This window comes from Mugil cephalus, chromosome 3 (assembly GCF_022458985.1).
Source record: "Mugil cephalus isolate CIBA_MC_2020 chromosome 3, CIBA_Mcephalus_1.1, whole genome shotgun sequence".
NCBI lineage: Eukaryota > Metazoa > Chordata > Actinopteri > Mugiliformes > Mugilidae > Mugil > Mugil cephalus.
The window spans coordinates 1,445,831-1,471,628 of NC_061772.1; the positions used below are offsets into that span (position 1 = coordinate 1,445,831).

The 25,798-nt window shown below is 39.8% G+C and overlaps 1 protein-coding gene across 2 annotated transcripts in view; it reads right to left on the bottom strand.

Moving 5' to 3' along the window:
* cdh8 (cadherin 8) overlaps positions 1 to 25,798 on the bottom strand; it is an 81,675-nt gene that overhangs the window by 22,744 nt on the left and 33,133 nt on the right. For both annotated transcript variants that reach the window (XM_047581450.1, XM_047581449.1), the window contains exon 4: positions 4,348 to 4,467. In XM_047581450.1, the coding sequence (XP_047437406.1) occupies positions 4,348 to 4,467 (120 nt within the window). The remainder of the gene's footprint in view (positions 1 to 4,347; positions 4,468 to 25,798) is intronic.

Below are 25,798 nucleotides of genomic sequence, written 5' to 3' on the forward strand. Positions count from 1 at the left end.
CATCATTGCCACAGCTCTATAATTATTTAATCTCTATAGTAAAGACTGAACAAGCAAACGTCTTGGCAAAAAAAGCAACGTTTGCTGACTCTGAGATCAGCATAACACATTGGATCAGTCACCGTTAAGACTCTCTTATGGTTTCCGTGTTCATAGTGTAACCTAAAACATTGAGTAAGTAAATATAAATGGAACTTCACAAACAGCAATTCAAGTATAATAATGATGATGTCTTTGCCAGTAGAATTAATCATATTTATATGGAATTATAATAATCCCATATAATTTCATATACATATTATCTATCTATTCACGATAACTGTGATTACGTTAGAAGCAGAGTAGTCTATCTATCTATCTATCTATCTATCTATCTATCTATCTATCTATCTATCTATCTATCTATCTATCTATCTATCTATCTACACCTACTGTGTCACACAGTACTTATATCACAAGTCAGAGTTTTATGCCAGCTTTGACCGGCAACATCAAAGTACGTCTACCTTCTCTCCAGTCACCCAAACAAATCCAAAAGTAAAAAGAGCAACACAAACAAATCACTTGCACTCAATCTTCCACACAGAGACACACAAACATGCTTCAGTCATCCTGCTAGAAGCAACACTCTCATCTCTGTTGATCATCGTTAATTATTCAAATTAATTCCTAATCACTGAAAAGGGAGGAAAGACAAACACTCATTTCCATAGATATTTGCCTCAACTTTTTTTTTCTCCATCGACCATTAACCAAGTGATGAATTGGGGCATGATGTTTATTTATTTATTGAATGCTTTACATTTCCAATGGAGTGTTGTAAGTGTCAAATGCATTCTAATGGTTGTTTTCCACCTTACCTTTTTTTTTTTCATTAACATTCATTAAAACATCTGGCACACTTGAGTAAGTCATCTGCATGTGCACCGCAGTCACACAAAGCAGGAATGCTAATCCTTAAATTGTCCATTTGGTGCATTTTCTACGGCCACATTCTGGTCACAGATACTTGGAGACTGTGACGCCTATAGCAGTGAGGCGAGCCAAATGTCTATGTGTTGAACTGCGTTCACTCTAATTATGTACATAAATTGGAAGACTCCCTTTCTTGGAGCTTGTTTATTGTGTGCTGTTTTCCAAAATGTGAAGCGTCGATTTCCATCTCATTTCTTATTAATGTAATTTCGCTATTATTTAATCACATTGCTTACAGACACGTGTTAAAAAGTCAGCTGGAAAAGCAATTAAAGATCCAATCTGGAAGCTGTTTTGAGATAACTTTATGCATGATGACGCTGCCGAAGAGTTTGCCTTGTGTAAGGAAGAAGTGATTATTATTATTATTATCGTTATTATTGTTATTTGGTGTTCATACTCCAATGATGTTACAGAACACAGCAACATGTGAGAACTGGCCTATTTTAGCATCTAGGGCAAGCAGTCAACTGAGGGAAACTCACAACACACACACTCTTATAATTTGTAGATTTAATAATGAATTGCATGTATGTTAGAAAACCATCACACTGTATATCACTGATGATCAGCTGACCTTAACCACCTTTCTACCTGTTAACCAAGACTAGCATACAGTACCAGGATGGATTCCACCTTACTCAACCACCTACATGCAGAGTCTTCACTTCCATCCATGTATCAGCCTTATTCACTAGCGTTCTGGCTGCTTCACGATAACTGTGATTACGTTAGAAGCAGAGTAGTCTATCTATCTATCTATCTATCTATCTATCTATCTATCTATCTATCTATCTATCTATCTATCTATCTATCTATCTATCTATCTATCTATCTATCTATCTATCTATCTATCTATCTATCTATCTATCTATCTATCTATCTAACCAAAGTTTTAGTAACAGACATGATTGCCCCAGTGTACAGTTTATGTTTTGAAGTACAAGTGTGCATGAGTGAGCAGCTGTGGAGGGAGTGAACCTGGCAGCCTTGGTTAACAGCAGCCCCATGCAGTGATAATCTACAAGCGTTTAAAAAAAACAGATGGGCTGAGTTACCTTCAGTCCTGTTGTTGTTGCACAACTTTTTAAGCCCTAACTGACATTGTCAGCTCCCCTTTAGCATGCCTTTGATAACACTGTCCCTCTTGGATTTGCACGGTAGAGATGTGGTTACACATGCATAGAGGTGAACAAAATACTCGTTAACATATTCACCATGAGGCCTGCTTGTGCCCCATATTTTCAGACAATGTTTGCATTTTAAGCATTATCAGAGCAACAGAGTGGGATCACCTGAGGTGGGTCAGCAGGGGAGCCTGTTGCATCTCCACCTGCTGGAATCTGTACAACTCATAGCACCTGCAGACAGCGTGCATAGATAAATACAGGCTCTCACTCACAGATGGACCCTCAGTCTCTCATTTCCATTTATGTCCACGTGACATCCCATTCAGTATCAGAGCGCACAGAGAAATACGCTCCCAAAACTCAGGCAACAATACACAACATTATAATATGTACTGTTATGCAAAACTCAGCTATGAATATTGGTACATTTGAAGAAATTAGTTGGTTGCATCTATTCTGAAAGTAACTATAAGGCCCTATCTTACCCTGTCTCATACTATAAGCCTGAGGGACTTCTATTAATTTATAGGAAATGCATGTGCGATGTAAGATGATGTATGATGATCTCATCAGTAATTATGAGACACCAGTTAAAGTCAGCCTACCGTGATCAGCAACTCTGACTTGTAAAAATACCATTTATTAGATAATTTAATTCACTAAAAAACAACAACAACAACAACAAATAAATTCTCCCAATGAAAATCGTCATCTTACAAATAGCCACGGCTCCTTTATAAACGTGTTGTTTGTTGTAGGTTTTATACACAGTTGAGTCCTTAAAACTTCACAACTGAGGTATGTCCTTATATTCAGTTTTCCATTTGTATCCATGGACACAAATATTCAGTCTGTTTTGTGACACAGAATAGAACAATAAAAATAGTACATTTCAGTTGCCAGTACTTTTACTCACGTGTATGGGCACACATTCCCCATTTGTTTTTTATGTCACTGACCATGGCTTGTAGGATGGTGCAATATCAAACTCAAGGCCTTTTCTTTAAAATCGCTTCCCTGGGTTTCTCCCACTGCTTAGTTAGGCATCTTGGTTATCTTTTTATTAAAATACACCCATTCATTGATTGCAGGAATAAAAGACACCGTACATTATAGTTACGTGTCATTACAATTCTACCAACGTACGTGAGACTGGGCTGATAGATTTTTGCCTATATACAGTGAGCTGGAGTAAAGTTAGTCCTGTCAGCCAGACATATTCTCCTAATAACGTTGTCAAATAGTGGTAGCTCACATCTTGACCTGAGGCAACACTGTCAGCTCATTTATCCCATTCAAAGCAGGTAATAGAAGATAAGACAAGAAGTTGTATTGTCATTTTCTGGTAATAAATGAATAAATAAATTAAAAAAAAAATGCAGTTCAGCTGCTGTCTGGTTTAGGAGCAAAAACTAAAATTAGCAGCATAGAGCTAAAAACTATAGCAGCAATACACAAGAAAATCTACAGTATATACAACTAAAAACACACAGTAGTGCACACTTGAACATAATTAGGAACTGAGGTGAATTAAAGTGAGACTGATATAGAAGAGTAAACCGTTGATGACCTAGCAATGTTATAAAACAGCAGTGTGTCACAGAATGACAAAAATGTGCAAATTTGTCTATAGTCTAATATACACAGTTTATATATTTACGTATTGAAAGATTCTGTTCTGCTATGCCTTGCCCTGTCTAAAAAAGATTACTGAACTAATATTTAGATGTAATCACTGTCTCATTATAAAACAGATTTATTATGCTAATTCTTCATATCATAATGTGATACATTATGCTCTGTGTTGGTTGCAGCAAGAAGGAAAATGCACATTGTATTAATAGCTACTATTAAATTTCATGAATCAATGTTTCAATCTCACATAGATCTTTGTCAGGTTTTGTCAGGCAAACAATGAACATCAGCACAAAGAGAGGTGTGTCTTCTTTAGTTAGTTATTACACAGGATGTGTGTACAATTACTGGTATATTCAGCATTTAGTGTGTGGTATGGTTAGTTATACTAACTTCATGATAATTAAGTTAGATTTGACCAGATTGTCCCACATACACCTATACAGGGGGCTCTTCAAACCAGCCATGCTCTGATCTAGCTTGGCGTGTCTGCTCTTTTATCTTAAAGTTAATCTAAGATGGGGCTCCACAGCCTTTACACAACAGCCTTCACACAACAGTGATGCTTAACATCCTAAAAATGCAACAATTAGACAACTGCACTTACCTGAGTTGGGGTCTACAGAGAAATATGGCTGTCCCTCCAGTATGCTGTAGACTAGTTTTGCGCTGTTCCCATACACTGGATCATCAGCATCTGTGGCTGTTACCCTGGTAACAGGGGTACCTATGGAGCAGAAAGACAGAGTTATGAACTGCAACTCTATGGGCAATCATCTCTATGTAGCTGTCTGGGGAAATGTGGAAATACTGGGCCAATCAGGATGAGACTATTCAACGCTATGTGGGGTTGATTGGTTCAAACATTCAGTGCCATTTATCCCATCCTGTTTCAAGTCAGGAGTTGAACTGTGTTGGGGCGGCTGTGACTCAGCAGGTAGAGCAGGTTGAACCAGAGGGTTAGCAGTTCAATCCCCAGAATAAGCCACATGCCGAAGTATCCTTGAGCAAAAAGCAAGACCCTCCTCAGCTTTATATTTAATATTTTAAATGTGCTTTTCATTTGATCTGGGATGTACAAGCATGTGTACCTATGGATTAGTTGTTAGATAAGCAACTTTGGGGCCAATTGATCACTGGTTTGATTCCCTCTATGTGTTGCTCCGCCAAGCACCTTGTATGTCTGCCCACTGCTCCAAATGGAGCACTAATGGTGAATAAGTGCATAAATAAATTCCTTGTGTGTGTGTGTGTGTGTGTGTGTGTGTGTGTGTGTGTGTGTGTGTGTGTGTGGAAAATCAAGCTGATTTGGTTTGAAACTGTATTGCAATGTGCTTCACCATGCCTTTAATTCATCACATAGTGTCAGACTTCCAACAAACATGACAAGATCTCAGTGGAAAATGTTGTAAAGGGGTTTGGGCCTCAACGAGCAAAGTTATGTCAGTGTTGATTAGCTATGTAGTCTCTTTTCTTCTGGATATGTTAGGTCATGTGAAAATCAATATGACAGTGATGGATGGGTAGCAGGCAAAGTGATTTCATCTTGATGACCTAATCATACTTTTACGTGATTTTAAGGCTATTGTTCTTTTACAATTGCAGACTGAAACTATTCACACACCAAACACCTGAAAACACATTGGATCATGTATGTGAGTCTTACTTAACGTGAAGAAGGAGCCTTAACATACAAAGAAAATGCTTCACCTTCTCTAAGGCGTTTATCCAATACACTGCGACTTTGATTATAACTATTGGCACATGTAGTTCTAATTAGATATCACAACGTCTTCAACACTATGGCAATTAGCCATTACCTTCACTCTGATTCAATCCCCCATTCACAGCTCCATTATAAGGTATCAGGGAAAAAAACGCACTGCAAGTCTGAATATAAAAAGACAATTAGCGCAATTAAACTCATCCATTTTAATTCACAATGACTTAGCTCATCATCAGTCTCAGTGTGAGGCAGTGTGTGTGAGAAAGAAGGAGAGAAAAGAAAAAGAAGCTGATATGCTGATGTGAGCAACGCTGTGGCAGGAAGCTACAGATGGTATGGTAATTGTTTCTGTGAAAGATGTTTAGAGGTGTTCTGACAACAAAGGAAGATGTCCCTCTTTGCAGACGGCACAGGTCCTGCCACAGGCACCTAAATCTGTCCACTGTAGATGAAAAGGCTGCTGCTATACAGACTTGCGCCAAGTTCTGGCTCCAGCATTGTGATTCAGTGTCTCCAGTTACAAATTAAAACATGAAAATAAAACAAGACACCGTGCCAGATGTGAAGAAAACAGGCTCTGCAAAGTTTACTGTGTGAACCACAAATCAGACATCTGCATAGTGCGATTGTCTTTTGCTGGCTCTGCAAGCAGTGGAACAATCCCCAACTGACCTGCTGAGTAAGGTGCAGCACAGTGATGACGGATGATACATCTAACCTATAAGGGGTTCTAAACAAAAAGAGACTATATATATGTAACCAAAATCAAATCACCACAGTACTGTATCCAAAACATAACACAATGATTCCCACAACCATGTGGTGAAGTTTTTGAACTTATCTACTCCTTCACCCCATCAGCTACAAGTGTCAACCATTGATTAATAGTCATCGCTGTGTCTGTGGTCTTGTAAAAGCAAAACAAAGCAAAAGCCACCTTTGCACTCCAACTGGAGTACAGCAGTTCCACTGTTGTAACCCAATTATTTCACATTGAGGGAGTCTCAAGTGGTCCTCTGAGACAGAGGTGTTCTAGTAATTCATAGTCTTATGATGACCCATGCTATTGTGTTGCCAAAGCTTACCTTGTAAATTTCACACCGCTTGTTACACCCCATGCCTTTTGCAGTGTTTGGATCATAGCACAAATCAATGAGCTTTTTTTTTCAGCATTTCTGCTTGCTGCACAGGCATGAGCAAAAAATAACACCACAGTATAACTTTGTGTCGGCCGCTGATAGACTTGCAATTTTCTCTCTTTAAATCCACCCGAACAGTGACTCAGATGAATTACTGTTAATCTATGTTAAATGAATTGGGGTGATCTTCCTTTTATTACATTCCCTTATCTATTGATGCAGACTATTTATTTTACATTATTAATTTTACTCAACAGAACAGCTGCTCTAAAGTCGCACAGTGCTTTAAACCTAAACAACATACAGATTACCCTTTTATTATGAGGTCCTCTAAGACTGCTATTTTTAGTTCTGCCCATGCACCTTCAATCATGCGGACACTTTCCACAAATATGTTAGTGGAATGAATAAAATACCAAATAACTTGGCTGACAGACTGTTAGGAAACATAATTATATGCATTATAACGCACAGATGTGTGTGTTAGTCCAAATTTGTGTGCTCATCCAGGAAGCAAATTATATCCTGTGTGCCATAGGTGTTTGCAAATTGTCAAATGAATAAAATAAAAGACAGTTAAGGAAACTGCACCTCCCTTTTTCTGAGATACAGAGCCTTATCTGTCTTAAAGTTAAATTACTACTACTACAGAGGGAGAAGGCAGTCATATACACATCCCTAAGTATGAAATGTACCTTTGTACTCTCAAAAGGTGTCTGACTATTGCAAACAGGCTTTATAAATTCAGTTACACTATGGATTTGAAGTGGGAAAGTAGGGGTAGAAAAAAATCTTCATAAAAACACTGGGACCAGTGAAGCATGAAATAGCTCCCTCTTTCTTTCCCTCCCACAGGGGTAAAATGCTCCTCAACACCCCTGATAAAAAAAGAAAGAAAAAAGAGGGATTAGGAAAGCCAGTGTTTTGGTCCTGTTTCAAATCAGTGCAGATTAGCTCGTCCTTCCCCTTGATGATGCATAGAAATTTCAGGGACACTGCAGATATGGATGCAGCTGTAGGCCAGGCAATGGGCACAGAAACACAATTGTAGGAGGGATATTGTCTCTGGCTTTTATTTGAAGCCTGTAGCATTGTGGTGATTACAATAATAGCAACACAGCACCTACAGTATAAACTTCAAGAGAGGAAACAGCTGAATGGTTGCTAAAAAACAAAAGCTGGGGATTTAGGTGTGTAAATGTCTACGATGGAAGACTGAAGACGTTTACTAGCATGCAGCTGATGTCCTGCTTATTTTGCTACTTTTGCAATCTTTTTTAAGTGTTACACACAAATCTGTCCAGCAAATGTCCAGGCAATGAAAGATTGCTTATATCCTTCTCCAGAGAAAGCAAATCTCCCTCAGTTTAGCCAGTGGTCAAGGTGACACTCATTCAGAATGCATGAACATACAACATGCCTTTACAGTTGTTTTCCCACATTAAGTATAATCGCATTAATTGTATCCTGATATTCGCAGGATTTAATACTACACCACGAGTTAGAAACACTTTTCAAAGAATTTTGTTCCTGCATCTGAACAATGGCCATCACATTTACAGTTGCAGTGTTCTTGGTTGAAGGGCATGCAGTGGCTACTGTACAGGACCACAGAATAAAGACATGGGGGTCTAGCCTTATGCTTTATCAACCGACAGAAATAATAGGGCACACACTTCCTATTTACTCTGTACACTGGCTCTGTGATGGGAAATCAATAAGAATCTTCCTTGAACCAGAGGGGGGATAAATTGGGGGATGCAGCTCAGTGTGACACACAATGGCTGTGGAAGGACATTGCAGCTTATTTCTCTAACACATTATCCCACAGCTTCATCTGTATGGTCCACTTATTTCTTTAGGAGTTCTGCAAGGGTAATCAAACTGGAAAGTCATAAAGATGTAGGTTTGAGACGCCACATCACAGAGACACCACAGTGCATGAAAAAGAAATGAAAATTAAATGAAAACGAATGAAAATTACATTCTAAAATTGTCAACATCTACAAAAAGGGATTTTTATTTTTCAGCAGTATCGGCGCTATTAAACCTCCAACTTTCAGTTGACAAACAGGAAATACAATACAACCCTTAAGTGTCCAAAATTTGAAAACATATATTTTGTCTTCATTTAGCCCAGCTAATGGTACCAAAACCATGGCTCAATTGGAAATGAAACAGCAGAATGCGTGACAAATTAGCACCACAGCTTGAATCTTTGTAAAGTGCAAAACACAGCATTCCACCACACAATTGGGACGTCTCCATTAAAATGTTTATATGCAGAACAGTTCTATTTTCCATTTGGTCTGACATGAGCTGCTTCTTTGCTACATTGCCCAGAATTCACCCTCAGCACGCTTAGTACAAAATCAGCAAACCGTGCTGCAGGGAAGAACTCACAGCTCAAGTGCCATCATACCTATAATCACTCCAAGGAATGTGCCATTACACTTCATTTATGAGTACTGGAATGCTACAGTTCTCTTCCATACCCCTCCGTCCTACAAGCATGGCAGCTGTGTAACATCTTAGCTCTTCTGAGCTTGGACCAGCTCAGAAGCGTGAAAGGTAGAAGTCAGAGGGCATTCATATGTATGCAGGCACTGAGCCACAGAGAAGGGATATCACTGAGGCATGGGGAGAGCTGTGGGCTGTATGAGGCGTTGGGCTAACAGTGCCCTGCTGTGAGCCCTACCCGGGTAAAACAATACTGTTTATGTCTGACTGGCTTTACACTGCAGGGGTCGAATGAGAGAGGAAGAAAGACAGGAATAAATAGAGGAGAGGGCAGAAGGGCAGCAGTGTGCATAACAGCACAGAATTTTGGATTATGTGCTGCTACTGTTCGGTGTATACAAAGCAGATATTGATATTAGAAAGATTTATTTGAAGAGTTTTTTAACTCACACACTGGGTGGTGTTTTTTTAACTCACACACTCCTCTGGTAGACTTTTTGGACATTTACAGCGATTAGTCAACAGAGGGTGTGAGCAGCTAAAAATAATAATAAAACTACACCAATACAACTTTCTGTAATCAGTTCTTTCCTACAAAATAACAAAAGTTTTGTCTGGTACAGGCTTTTGGGTGTTAACAAAGTTAGTAGTGGCAGTTAAAATGGAGCAGCTGTGTAACTATTTATTCCAAAGCTGATTTTGCACTGTTCTAATCAAACTGAAATAAAAAAATGACCTTGCATTTTCTTACCATTCATTACTTTACAAAACCATTCTCAGTGGCTGAAGAAACCAACAGTTTCCTGTAAGTAATATTCTCACAGTTGACCGTGACCCATGTCAAACCACAGGTTTTCACAGGTTCTGTTTAAAGGCAGCATGACTGAATGTGTTTTGACATGTTTGCTTACATTCGGATATAGTGGAGGCCATTCTTCAGTGGAGTTTTAGTAGTTTTAATTCACTTGTACATTTTCTTTAACCTTCCTATTGTGCTTTGGGTCAAATTTGATCCATCTCATTTGTTTCTAGATCACTGGATTCTGAATATTACAAAGATTCAGAAATTTGCAATATATAGTAATTAGTTGAAAAGTTGACTATAATATGTAACACAGAATTAGGTGACATATTATATTTTACCCTTTATAAATAGTCAGACAAAAGGGTCCAGCAGGGTCCAGAGGACACAAATGGGAGAGTCGAGAGAAAGGCAATGCAAGGGTTCCTACATGAAGCCTCCTTCATTGTGGCAGTTTTTTTTTTTCATGGCTGATATTACCACTTCAGTGCATTTTGTGTACATGACTTTTGATGTTCTTATTCTTCTTTCCGTTTGAAGAAAAACAGCTATGGAGCAGTCTCTACATATTTTTTACAATATGCCTGTACATTAACGTTCTGACTAAATGTGTTGCTCCCAATTTTCAGGCAGACATAAACATTCTGGTTGTACTTGTTATAATGATGTGTACATAAGAGGCCCTATATAGCACCCTTATATGCATAACATGAACATGTAGGCTCCTACATTCACAAAAACAGGGTCATGTCACACACTGGCTTTCATTACTGTGGCATTCGGCTCACTGCGAATACCTTGATCCAAACACATTAGATAATTGCAATCTTGTTCAGCACGAAAAGGCAAGAACACATATTAACATTTCAAATTCTTTCAGTACAGTCACAGACAAAATACTAAACAAATCCTAAAATAGCCATTAAAAACTAAAATTGCATAAAAATACCTAAAAAAGGAAAATAGTATTGGGTAATTTCGATACCAGTGATCCACTAATAAAGGCTGTGCTTTTTATTAAAAGACCCATTTTTCAGTTGCCGTTCTTTGTGTCTAAATAAAGCCAGCACATTTGAAAAATTCTCATAAGTTAACATATTAAAATCTGTTCTTCAGAAATATCATATTTGGTAAAGTAGAGAAAGTCATGTCATATATGTTTTTAACTGTGGACAGTATCACACGGTAAGTAAGATGTCTTCATCACTAAATATAGGTCTCATAACTGTGAAATTCCTCACAAAAGCCATCAGAAACTAATTGTAATCAAAGCATAGTGAAAATGTAACACTCCCATCGCAATGACTGTTGAAATGAGTCAGCCGTAACTTGGCCACCACTACACACACACGCACACACCCCGCCTTTCTAGGTCAGGCCGTGCCAGAGCCTTTCTTCAAAAATGGCTGGTCTGTGGGGCTGGACTGTCCCCTGACGGCGCCATTGCGGTGACAGGAAAGTGATTATGTATTGATCATGATCACAGAGACACTGGTGTAGCTCTCTCTCCTGTCTGTGGGCAGAGAGGATAATAGCTCATGATCAGACAGGGAGACTGACAGCCCATCTCTCCAGGCACTGCCGCCAGCACTATTTTTGGACAGTACCACCTATGTGATTGAAATGAATGTGCACGGATGGGGAATAATGCAAGAATTAAGAGGTGATTAGCACTGCGAGGCAGAGCATTGTTGAGCACAAAGTGTAGCGCTGTGCTGTAGTGTGGCAGGCCAAAGCTCTTGATAACACAGAAAAGGGTTGTAACGAGGAGGAGAAAACAAGCGTGTTGAGGCATCCTTTCATCCATCCATCCCCATCCATCTCTTCTCTCAAAGGGAACGATGACATACTTGAAATGCTGCCAGTTGATTTTCCTACAGTAGTCAAAGCCAGTTTTAGATTCCTCGGCTGCAGATGGGCATTTATGGCAACAATGCAGACGGGCATTAAGGGAAACACTTAAACAAATAAGCATGCTCATGAACAACTGGCATGCGTGAACTTTTTGTTATTTGCCAATGTGGCTTCAAAGCTCCTACCCCTTCATTTGTCACCATTTCCAACAAACGCTCAACTACAGCCAAAGCTGTGACTAAAAGTGCTGGATCTCCTTTACCATGATGTTTTATATTTCTATCAGGACAGTGTATGTGTTTCAGATTGCAGGAACTCAGAGTAAATAATTCGAAGGCAGGAAAAAACACCTCCCTCAGCACATCATTCTTCCTAAGAGGACTAATGCATACTAATGCTAAACTGCGTGTTTCAGCAGGGCTGCAGAATACATCTCAGGAACGGGGTAAATGAATAAGGAACCCCCTGCATTGAAAAGATCAGGGTGTATGTGTTTGTACCAGGTCGCAACACACTTTTCAGAAATTAGACTCAAATACAACATGGGACAGAAGACGGCTTACAAGTAGGAAAAGAAAATACCTTGAAGATAAGATATGGTTGTCAGCATCCAAGAAATTGCTCCCCAGAGCCAATGATGGATAAGGGATGCTGCACTTTTTAAGAGTAAGGGGTCCGTCACACTTAAGCACTTACATTGTCATTGTTGTAGTAAAATTGCTAGTCTTTCATAAGACAGAGGAACTGGGGACAGCATCTGTGGGGTTTGTGTGCTTGTCTATGTTTGTGTTATAGTATATGTCTATGTGTGTACATGACATCCCCTTTTCAAGGACTCAGCTACTGAGTCTGCTGCCTTGACAAGCCATGTACAGGAACTGCAGGAACAAAATAATTAAGAGGGTCCTTTGTTACTTACTGATGGCCGTGACATATGCCGCCATTTTAAAGGGTTGTGGTATTGATTCACTTTAATTAGTTCATGGGAAATGTGTGCAACATGCAGATAGAGTTCAGGACTGGAAGTTGAGAACGGAAAATTGGGCACTTCACATGTTTAATTGCTCCCAAGGCATTTACAGTGGCAAGGTAATAACAAAGAATAAGGCAAAGTATATTGTCTAATGAACAACTTTATCATGGGTAAATGAACAAAATGTTGCTTAATTTGAGAACTCTGCCACAGGGGCAAGAGTGTTTAATGTGAATTATGCTTCCTCAATAAAAAAAGGAAAAAAAAAAAAAAAACAAGTTTCAGCATTATGCAAAACTGTGGTGGGAAATGAACTTGTGGTTAATATTTTTACTGCACGACATCAGCATTAGCTACAGAGAGTGGAAACCAGAGATCAAAGTTATTACTTACTACCAGAAATGAATTACTTATGTATACGCTGTTGCCAACATGCACTTAACGAGGCATGTAGCCCAACACTGTTCCAACCGAGCTGTGTTTTGGCCAACAGTAAACAACTCTACTCTACTGTGTGTTTATATATTCTACAGTACAGAGGTTCTAGGCAACAAGACAGGATTTCGTTAATGGCAGAAATTTACATTAACACACAATTAAAGTCAATGTAATTTGATCCGACAAACAAATATGTTGTAATCACTGAAAATAGTTGGACTAAATCTATTTTAAGATCTATGAAAGGAAACTCACTATGGAATGACACACACATATACAGTACAGTACATCTATGCAGTATATACAGGGTAGTGTCAACTGACACATCCTACTGGAGGATTCTTTGTTTAACCACAATCTGTGTAGTTTCCGTGCTGATCTATCAAGTTAAGGCTCCTCACAGTGAGTAAGCAGCAAACGTCGTCGTGATCAAATCTCTCTGCCACCCATCAGGCCACATCAGTAGGGGAGAGAAGAATGGCAGAAAACTCTGCAATCTTCCCTTGTAACCCAGACACAAAACGAAAAATAGACCACAGCGCACAGACAGGAAAAAGCCTTGCCAATTCAACTGGAGGGAATAAGAGATATTTTCATCACAGTGAGTTGTCGGTTAATGTTTAATTCTGGTTATAATGGTAATGTTAAAAGCGCATTTTGTACTCAGCTTCTAGCTGTGTGTTATGAAAACCTAATCTGCCACAAACAGAACAGACTTGGGTTATTTTTCACGAGAGATATTTCTACACTTTTCATAACTTTTTTTATTTGTTTGAAGTGGATATGGATCGGTAATAATAATCAATTATATTGAATAGATCAATATTTAAATCTTATATTGGTAGATAGTTTGCTCATGTTACGGGGACATTAGTCAGATAGTGGTGAAACTGTAATTGTTGCTTACAGAAATTGGAATATTTCATTTTACCCACATAAGGGTTTTACTGTGAAAAAAAATCAATCATCTCATATCTAAGAAATGTACCAAAGTAAACAACACATATTTAACCAAAATTTAAAGCAAGAAACGGACTAAACTTAAAACTGAACAGTATAACACTCCACAGTTCCTTACTGATGCACCGGAAAAAGTCGATTTGTTTTAGGTGCCAACGAGAACATTCACATTCTTTCAGAGTGCGTTATTTTCATATTCTGGTGATAGCGGCAGCAGTGGTGCAATAAAAACAAAGGACAGCGCTAGAGGCAAGCATTGCAATCCCTCCCTCAGCAATGACTCCCCCAGGCTCCTTCACTACAAGGAGATGTTCTCAGTCGATTACATATTTTCTATTCTTGCAGCCAGCAGAGGAGAAATGAAGAAAAACCTCAAGCCTCTCAGTGAAAGTTGCAGCATGCAGTCCAGGAACTGGCCCATCTAAAGGTAAAATATGTCCGAGGTCCTCAACATGCCACACAGCTGCATTAAGACAGTGAACTCAAGAGAATCCAGCCATAGTGCGGGTTCTATGCGGCAAGTACGTTCTAAGTAATACATGCATCACCTGACAACCATCCTGGAGGGAGAAGGGTTAAAGCATTTTCCCAGAGGAACGTTGAAACGTACTACGTCTACGTGACTGGTGACTTAATGTCTCCGTCAGTCGGTGAGAGCGGTGCTATGCTGCTGTCTGACAAGCAATCCATCACAGAGAACACACAGACAGAAAGCTGCATGCTGCCACATAAAGTGTCCGCATGACAGACATGCAAAAACACATGCCCAGAGCGTGCACATACCGACACATGCACGCAGATTCATAATGGAGACAGACACACATTCATGCACTTGTTAACAAGATGACAGTACTCTGTCTTCACAGGAAGACAGACAGATGCACAAAGACACTCCAGATACTGAGCACACACCAAACACATCTATAAACTCTCCAAAAGAGATAGCCAATAGACAGAAAGAAAAAAGAAAACAGGAAGAGAGGCAGGAATGGTGGAATGTGGATTTACACCCCTAGTAATCCCAAGGTTTGTTTACACTCCCAGAAGTGAAGTGAAATTTTAAAGGGCTATCTTTGTAGCGTGCTGGAAAGCAGATTCACCCAATTACACAGCAGCCCCCAGTGTGACATAGCAAACCTGCTGTAGGATTGACTGTGTGTGTTTGTTTGTTTGTATGTGTGTGTGTGTCGCTGCGTGTGGACACCAGACTGTGACTGTGGTAAAACCACAAACTGACTAAATCCATACTGCAGCATTGAGAGCAATGCAGCTGCCAATGCTCCAATACACAAACAGCCAGAGAACAAAAAGGATGTGTGATGCCACAAATCAGTCGCCTGCATGACAGCAAGACAGGAAGTAAAACACACAATAACAAGATCGGAATTTGAAATTGGTTCTCTTCAAAGCACAATATTTAAGGGCATTCTGATCAAGAAATAGGGAAAAAGAAAAGTCTTGTGGCTATAAATTTTGATGACAAAATCTAAGCAGTAAAAACATGGCAGACAAGTCACCTTCTTTTTTCTTTGTGGTTTCCCTTCATTGTATCAGACAGCTGAGGCGTGGCAGCAACTGTGCGAGCCAGGCAAGGGTTTTAGTTAATGGGGACAGACATAAAGAGGAGGGCCTCGCCCGCACTGGAGATTTGATCCTTTCGTCTTATCAGCTTCTTTTTCAAATGACCTTGCTGTACAGACTTTTATGCCTCTCCCCTTTATTCTCTGTCGGTGATTGGATGGGGCTCTCTAGTCTCAAATCTCTGCCACCTTGATGAATGTGTTCCACCCCCATTTACGTTACACTGACCAATCCCTCTCCCCTACCACCTATAGTATGCCACATGAATCTTGGCTGTTGCCACTTTGAGATGTACAACACACGCACACGCAAGCGCATACACACACACACACACACACACACACACACACACACACACACACACACACACACACACACACACACAGCTAATTAAGATATTAACTAAGCTACTTTCTTGGTCTCCATGCCATTTGGTCTTTTTTCAACTATAAAATGAAGTATGTGGTCTTTGGCAAAAGCAAAATGTAACTTTAAAGAGTGTTATTATGGCTTTCATTGGGAGGCAATTGCTGCTTTTAAGTTTAGGTCCCCAGTGCGGGTTGCCTGCAGGGTCTAAAGAGCTATGGTTGGTTCCTCAGACAATTAATAATGTAGACATGGCTGGATGAGGGTGTGGGGATACTGTTGTTACAGCTCAATGCTGCAAAATCACCTGAAGCATGACATGGGTGCACAACCTCCAGATATTGGTTTCTCTCTTTCTCTCACACGCACACAGTTTTGGCTGCAGAGAAAGAGAGCAAAAGTTCTCGCTTTTTGTGAAAAAGCAAACATGAGAGGGAATGATGCACACAGTACAATATACAGCAGGTAACAGATGCAAAGGAGCAAACACAGATGAATGCAGAACAGGAAAAATGCTCCAAAAAAGAGGCCTTACAACACATCATTAAATATCCACACCTTTCTTTTTGAATAATTAATAGGTAAGCCATAACGGTGGTGTACTGGCATTGTAGTAGATATGAGTAAGCATTTGCCAAGTCGGAGGTGCAAACATGAGCCTTGCTCAGTTTGCCTGCTACAGCGATGATGCAGAGAGGACCTCCCACTCACCAGCATGACTTCAACAGTCCCTTGTCACTTCTGGCTGATATGTAGCACAGTTGATAAGGACACACACACTCACGCATGCACACACACGCGCGCACACACACACACACACACACACACTCAGGCCCACACAAAGTTGCCTTACTTGTAGAAACCTCTGAAATTGAACTGTTGAACTGTTCAAGAGCAAGACTGAAGATTTCATGAACAAACTGGTAAAATACTGATATACTGGAAAGAGTTAATAAGATGTTAATAAGACAGCTACAATATGACTGAGTTGTTTTTAAACTAGGGCTGTTAAGTAAATGCGTTAGCATTTTAAATGTTTTGAACATCCCATTAACATACCCCTTTTTTGTTAACACAACCTCAGCCCAAACCATAGTTTGGGAAATCAGGAAGAGCTTGGTGCAGCAGCAGTATGTGTGTCAGCTGTAATTGGTGTGCAGTAATGCTGTGGAAAGCAAGTGGAATCTCAAGTGCAGTTGAGTTGTGGTTGTTAATTATACCCTGCAGAGGGCAGTAATAACTCCTGTAATGTTAAAAATGCCAATGATCCCAAATGAAGAAGAAGAACATAAACAAGCAGGAAGTGGAGATGCATCGTCCATATTTTTTCTACAGTCTATGACCGGGCCTAATCAGTGCAGCAATCTTTACAGACAAACAGTTGTGACACATGATTTGTCCTTTGGTTGACTACTCCCATGCCTAGCTGAATTAGTCCATTAACTCCTTACATCCTTAAAGTCAGTTTACTGGGACCAGTGCACATTTGTCTTAAAAACCTCAACCAGCACCATTCTTCAGTGACTGCACGAAGCAGCGCGTTCAATTAAGTGACCATATAGTACTACTATGAATAAAATGAATGTGCAATGTGGTAGAACTGCATTTGATAACTGTTAGATGAGCTCAAAAGACACTCTAACCTCACGATAAGTATTAGGAGACATGTGATTTTCAGTGGATATATATAAAAAGCATTATAGGGATGACAACATATTTTTTTATGACATTGAAAAATTAGATTAAATCCATTACAACACTGCAAAAAACTTTCATTACGAATACTTATTTGAACAGGAGGCAAACCTGGGAATGTGACTGATTATTTTCATCAATTAACCTCTCGTCATTTTGAATTTTTGCAAAAAAGAAAACGTCTATTTAGGACATACCTGAAGTGAATTGAATGCTGTTCATGAACAGCATGGGTCTTCAACAGGGGGTCCTCGAATATTACCCCACAATTTAAAATGTCTTTAAATACACATTAATATGAACATTAAAATTTTAAATCATGATTAAATATCATTATTTTTAATTTATATTAATTGCATTACAGATTCATTTAGCACGAACAAACAGACACTTGTTTATTAATACGTTTATTAATCACTGTCCCTAGTTTCAACACAGCAACATGAAACAAGTTAACAACTTTTCATCTCTCTTTTTTTAAACAAACATTAATGTGGCCCTGTTACTCCCCTTTCAGCCAGCTACAAAGACAAACTAACCAACTAATGTATAGCGCTGCACTGACCTACAAAAACGCCACCCAAATACTAGACGATGCTGTGTCTTTTTTGCTAGTCGGGTTTAATGTTTGTTTCGACGTCCTGCTTCACTTTCCACTTCCTGCTTTACTTTTAAAAATGACGGTTGAAACTTTCACTGAAATTTTGGCCAAAGTTTCACTAAACTCAAATATTTGTATCTCCTCTGTTAACCTTACAGATTCTTGATCGATCCAAAACAATCAATTTGAAAATCACAGAGATGGAGAAGCAGCTCGAGATACTAATGCAGAAACACGCTCCTACCAAGCAGACCAATCAAATTTCCCATTGAGGGGGTCAACATGCTGTTTAGCATCTTCCATCTTGCATGGTTTGTTCTGTTGCCTGTCACTACTGGATCAACTGCCCATTTGCGCATGGTAACTGTATTTGTACAAGCTGCCCAGAATGCATTGGCAGAGATGTTGATCAGAGATGATCATTCTGTGCTGCAGATGGGTTAATTGAGTTAAAATTTTCAGATTAATTATGATGACAGATTAATCCGTGTTAACGCACTTTGACAGCCCTACATATACATACATATAAATGTACTCAGTCAAACAAATTTCATTTTTAGCCTTTGATTTCCCTACATCCAATTATGCTACTGTTGACCCTTGTGCATGAATCACATCCACTCAGTGCAGTGGCACAGCGGATAGCATTTGTGACAGCCTCAGTTATTCGTATCCTTCTGCTCGTCATTACGAAAACTGGTGCACAATATCGTGTGCACATGCTCACACATGAATCAACACTGATCTCTTGCTCTCATTTACCTTCTCTTTCATTAAATTTGTTTGTTATTTATGCCCTTCCTTTTTATTTGTTCTACTCTTTCTACTTCATGCGCGTGGCAAAGAAAAACAGTGAATTTGTTTGAGAACGATACTGTGGCTAAGAAGAAGGCAGCTTTTTGTCCTTAGTCTCATTGAGAGTCTTTTGCTATTCATTGGGGCAAGGCAGCCAGGCCAGCAAGGGAGGCAATCTTATGCAGATCACATTGAAGGGCTTTATTACCTAGAAGCCAGCTACTTTTTGTTCTCCCTCAAGGGAAGAGTGAGCGAGAGCATTAGCTTAGCAAAGGAGGGTGGTGGCAAGCAAAAAAGAGAAGAAGAAGTACAGAAAAGGAACAAAAAATTGTGTGCATGGGAGAGAGAGAGAGAGAGAATGAGTTATAAGGAGGGTGCGTCTCTGCGGGCTACACAGGGGAGAAGGGACAAATTACACCTGAACAACACCATCTTTACATCTGCATTGTGGCTTTATGCTAACTTGGAAAAGGTATGTGCCTTAGTGCACTCATATGCACTTGTGCCTGTGACATGTGACATGTGACATGTACAGTGTATGCATGCATGCCTGGATTTTCTAGAAAAAAAAAATCACCCAGGAGGCTCTAAAGGGCTCATATTACTGTATCTGAACCAATGACTGATGATGTTACATGCATAATTCAGAGGTACATTGGATAATAAATAACATTTGATGAATTAGTAATACACATTTGTATGTGATACTGAGCAGCTGCTACTGCATTTATTTCCCTCTCTGGAACACTATATGTGTTAGCAGGGTGAATATCTGAATGCCCTTTTTTCTTATATAGGCTATATGTGTAACTGCATAAGTGTGACACAAAGGGATGTTGAATTAGCCATTAGCTGGATGTAGGCACAAGCAGAAGCAGTAGAGCAGGGTATATATGCACACCAAATAGGAGTAATTGACAGGTGACAAGTACCACAGATACAAACAAAGGTGAAAACAAGCCTACAAATACACCCACACACACAGAACTGGGCGCACACTCACAGATCCAGCCGTACAGATGCCTTTGCCAAATGAGGTGAGATAGATAGGAGTAGCAGGTTATTTACAGAGAAACTCCAGCATGTCAGTTAAATCCTTTCTGCCTCGGAGGCCTGTCCTATCCCCATTTAGCACGGCCACAAAAAAGGGCAGGCTGGCATGCACGCTTCCTGGCAGTTAGACAGGCTGGAGAGAGTCAAAGCCTTGGCCAGGTTCACTGCTCTGACCCCCTATCACCCTAGCTCAGCCTGTGAGCCACCCACCACCATCATCACAGCGCTGGTCTGCTGCAACCCAGCCCAGCCCAGGAGCCAGTCGTCAGATGTGCCACGACCCAGCACTGGCCCAGCTCTGGCCCAGCTGCCCAACATGTTAAAGGGCCAGGGGCCCCCTGCCACTCAGTCCATCTGCCAAGCTGCAGACCAGAGTCTAGGATCAGAGAAGAGCGAGACACAAGCAGCCACCCTCTCTCTTAGCTCTCAGCTCAAAGCTCAACAGAGAAATGCCAGATAAAAGATGCACTATAAATGTGCTTCCTTTACTTATGTGGGTTGCTGTGACCCTGAAATACTGCTAGGGTTTATTCAAGTTAAGCTGTTTTTAATGCATTCAGAGCCAGACTTTCCAAGATATGTTCAACATTTACCGCAAGATCAGCACAGAACAACATTTTTTTTTTGGTATACCAAGAAGGGGATTTTTATAGAACATCTGGCCCAAGTGGAGCATGAAATAGTCTGAAAATATCTCAGCGTTCTACTGTATCTATTGATCCAAAAGACTGATTGTTATGCGAGACAAGAATCAGTCATGCGCAATTGATAGATAGATAGATAGATAGATAGATAGATAGATAGATAGATAGATAGATAGATAGATAGATAGATAGATAGATAGATAGATAGATAGATAGATAGATAGATAGATAGATAGATAGATAGATAGATAGATGCAAGCTTTGATGAGATGACAATTGCAGACATATTTAACAATGTTATCCATCACAAAGGATTATGTACATCTTATAAATCATCTGTGACCGTGCTGAGCTTTTTGCTGCATGTTGGAAGCATGAGACAATTGGCTCTGATAAAGATCTACATTTTGCTCATTCTCATACATCTTCCCTTGATCAAGTCTGTTCATTTATCGTCCAAATCTGTGATGACAAGCCTTTACTTATTTTCCCAGCTGCTGCTGGTGATGAGAGTGTAATCAGAAACATCATTAAGGCCCTACATTGACGGCTGTGCCCGTTAGTCCTGTTACCGGCACCCATAATAACTCTGAAAATGCAAATCAACTCCAGGTAATCTATTAATGTCACTTCAATTTTATGTCTACGCTCCAATTTAGCGGATCTTGACACATTTGGCAAGACTGTGCTTCCATACAGGTACTCATTTTGCTGGGGTTTCAGGGAGCACGGCCCATGCAAAGAAGAGATGGGCCATCTGTCTATGCGCCTGTATATTAATCGCCTTGATAATGAAGCACACTCACATCTCTCCACTCCTGGGGCATCTCTTGCATGAATTCCATCCAAACAACTTTCAGCAAGTTTGTTTCACGGTGTAGCAATTATTGTCATTCACACCCCTCCTTGGCATGGGGAGGAGGGTCTAGCGACCTTCTCCTAATTACCTGAGGCGTCACTTCAAGCAGACTTTGTAGCTTCCAACTACATCACATGCCCCTTGTTAGCTGCAGACGGGTGGCAGAGCCTCACAATTCCAGCATATGGTCGACAGACAAACAGGGGGAATTTGTCAGCTTGTACTGGCCTTCAAGTCGAAGACCCCATTAACAGGAAAACAGGTTCTACTAATCCTGTGAGATCTGTGCAATCCGTGAAAAAGAACTAAAATTTTAATCACGACCAAGCTTCCCAAGTACACAGAAAACTCATGTCTAACTGTGTCAGTGAAACATAATTACCAATGGATACACTTCTGTTAATAAAAACACGGGAAAGGCGTGAAGTGTAGCATATCAAATATTAATATGTGAACTGATAATATTAATAATAATAAAAACATACAACATTGGCTTCTTACTCAGAAAATCCACTCTGTGTAATTAAAGTTAGACTAATGAATACTTTTAACGTACAACAAAGGAAATAAGGAAGTGTAATTAAGAAATAAATACATTGTGATAAATCAAGGCAAGCCACTGCTGTGGTTTATGAGAGTATTATAGAATACACCACAGGAAACAAAAAATATACAAGGAAACACGTTGCATTAAGAAAACATTATTAAAATAATTCCCTTAATGATAAAACAAACTAACAAAAAACAATCAAGTAAGCAGTTACACAGGAACAATACAAGTCTTACACAACAGAACCAAGCAACAAAGCAATAGTACTTCCACAGGTGTACTGTAGTAAAAGGCAATAGCTATTTGAAATGGCCATTTTGCTAACTGCATTAGGGACTTCCTACTGGAACAACTTTCCAGCTGAGCTAATCAGACTGCATGTTGGTTCTCGTGCTACGGCTGACTTTCTGGAAACTCAGCAGCTAAACGCATTATTATTATGAGGAGGATGGTTGGTCATATTTAGTGAATACATTTATTCAAGGAGGCAGAGGCAAAACCACAACAGGACTTCAGTAAACTGACAGTTTTTACCCCCGGACCTACCCCGGACCTGAGGATACCAAACTAAAAGCTGATTTATTATCAGGATCAGAGTGTGGTGTTATGAACGTCTAACCTGGCCTAAACAGAATACATTTTTCAGAAAATTTTAGTCAGTTAACATTTGGATTTCACCATGTTTCAACATGGGCCATGTTTCAACTGACACAGAGAGAACAAAACACAAACTAGTAGATCTTTACTGGAGCATAATCAGTTTCCAATTGAGAGAAGTTTCTGCAACAAGTCTGTCAATTGAAGTAAAAGTGCAAAGTTAGCCTGACCCAAAGAGCCACAATTGCCATATTAATGGGAAATATGCAAGTGTGAAATAAATTGAAATAGATTTAGCGTCGCTAACTTGTTTTGACAAATGGTTAAATAAGAATTGCACATTTTAGAGATGCATTTTGACTTTTGACAGCAGGATCATAAAGACACCTATTCACAAGTAATGCACTTAACACAATGGAAATCAGACTTGATTACTACACTAATGAAAATAAACTATATTCATACAGGCCATTTCTCCTCCAGCAGAGCTAGCCCCTGTGCTCTCCACTTCCTCCCATTGTTGGCACTGTACTGAGAGAGACAATTCACTAAGCAATTAAAATGGTAGTCACTGCCATCCTCTGCCATTCAGGAGAATGAAAGTCAGGGAAAAGTCACAGAAAGCCACACATCTTATACGACGGGCCCTTTTAAAGGAAGAACAAAAGGTCTTTCTCCTTCGTTTCCCATTAACCTCTATGTGCCTCCGTACACAGGAAACATGGCGACCTCCGTGGCCTATGTCACATATCTCATCCGGCTGTGGGCACCGCTTCCTACAGGGAACGGTGACATTCTATGAGGGGGGTTTTCTATCTAGCCTAGTCCTTGATAGATAAAAGGTTGTGGGTGTTGATATTTGTCCCTGGTCCCACTGATACCGGGTGGATTCAGTCTTGATAAGACAGGAGCTGCTAAGACATTGATGAAGTCTGGAGTGGAACTGACAAGCTCTGTAAGTGGATAACATCGTCACAAGAAGCAGGCTGCTACGGTTGGGATTAGATTTTTGATTATTCGACACAGGTGGATTCACGCTAAGCATAAATACATCAGCAGACTCAGCACTGTCAGAACTTTATATGAGGCGTAATGCTGCATCTTTTTAGCACGTGCCATAATTACATTTTAATACTTTCTACTTTCTTGTCACTGCAGAGATTCGCTCATATGCAGCAGACTTCACCAAGATTCATTTATTTTCCGTTCCCTATCCTGTGGACTTTATTACTTATCCACCACTCAACACTCTTCTGGGGATCTACTGAGTCCTGCACAAATTTTCATTTCAAAATGATAAAGATGAAACACTGCAGTAAAGAAAGCGGTGATTTATGAATATGAGGCGGTGGAGAGATGAATGACTTGTTTGTTTGTCCAGGGTGTCTAATTCTTCCCATAATACCACAGCACATGAAAACTTCACAAGAGGAAAACTAGTTGCTGAAAGAAAAGCCTTTCAAGCAAACAGCAGAGCTTTTGTGAATGTTTAATTAATCAGTAGTGACAAAAGCGAACAACAATCAACAAAGAGTTGCCGATTTTCATTTCTTCTGCATTATTCCCACCGGCAAATCACAGAGTGCTGTCAACTACCACTTTGCTCGCTACCCCATCGCTGTGGTTGTCCCTGCCCTGCACTGAGAAAACCCTTGGAGAGCTACATTACATTTCAACTGAGATCCAACACTGTGAGCAGCTGGGATCAAGCAACAGAGTTCAGACAAGAAGAGTTCGCTGTTATTCTGTGTTTACATGGATAATTTTATAAGGCTGGATTGTGTTTTGTTCCCACCGCTGCATCTGCAGCAGCTATTAGGAATCAGCTGCAATCATCATGAGAAGCTGAAAGTAAATCACCATTGCTTCTGCAACTTACAGATGGGATTTACCAAACAGATTCCATTACATACCTAACACCATCTGCCGTAGCATGTTATGGCAGCTTTGTGACAGGTAACAAGAGGAAGCTCGATGAACAAACTCAGTAACAAGGGCATGCTGCCCAACAACAGACCGTAGCACCCTCATTGAACTTCTCCAATGTCAAAACAGCATAAAGGCACACTCTGATCTCCTTCCTGCTACTTTTTTTTTTTTTTTACAAGATTCCTGTTGCTCCGGAGTCAGTGGTTAGACTTCCCTGAAGAAGAAAAAACAGAGAGAAACGTTCCACTTACAGGCTTCTACCAATCCTACACAAGCTATACATTATCATCACAAAGCAGTCATTGATATGCATTTGTGGTATGCAAACAAGAATATATGAATATATTAGCATATAGTGCAAAGTATTTTGCAGTGGATTGTGTACCAGTTTGTGAAGGCTTGAAGAATGGTAGCTTGTCGCAATTAGCATCAGTCTGTGTTGTCAAGCTAAGTGGCTGTTTGTGAGTGTACATGCAAAGGCTCCATGTGCCTCTTCTACCAATGATTATACAAAAACACATTATAAACCCTCCATGCATGGACTTACAGTGCGATCTGTAAAGCTTTATTGTTGTGTAAGGAATAAAAACAAGGCCTGATATAAATTAAGGTGATTCGCATTTAGTGGTTTACATTTTGTTGTCTGTTATATATTGCATTCTGAGTCTAATATTTCAATAAATTTAGTGAAGCGATTAACAGTGTTTTTCATATAACTAGCTGCCCACATCTATGCTAAAGGCCCGAAGTTCACATATGCCAAAATAGTTCACATCACATGGGCATTTACAGAGACAAAGTGAAGACTAGTGTTTTTGCATGCCTGGTTAATTTGCTGGACCTACACATAGTAATGTTGCTGTAGCATTACTAAGGGGCTGCTTTTCCACCCTCTGCAGCATTCAGATTGTGTGTCTGTCAGATCAAGTGAAATCTTAGTATAGCATTCCCTGCTGGTGTGGTGAGCTGTACAACAATATTGTTTGGCTCGTGTTCTGCATATTGTTAGCTCTTTGTGAGGGGGCTGTTTGTAGAG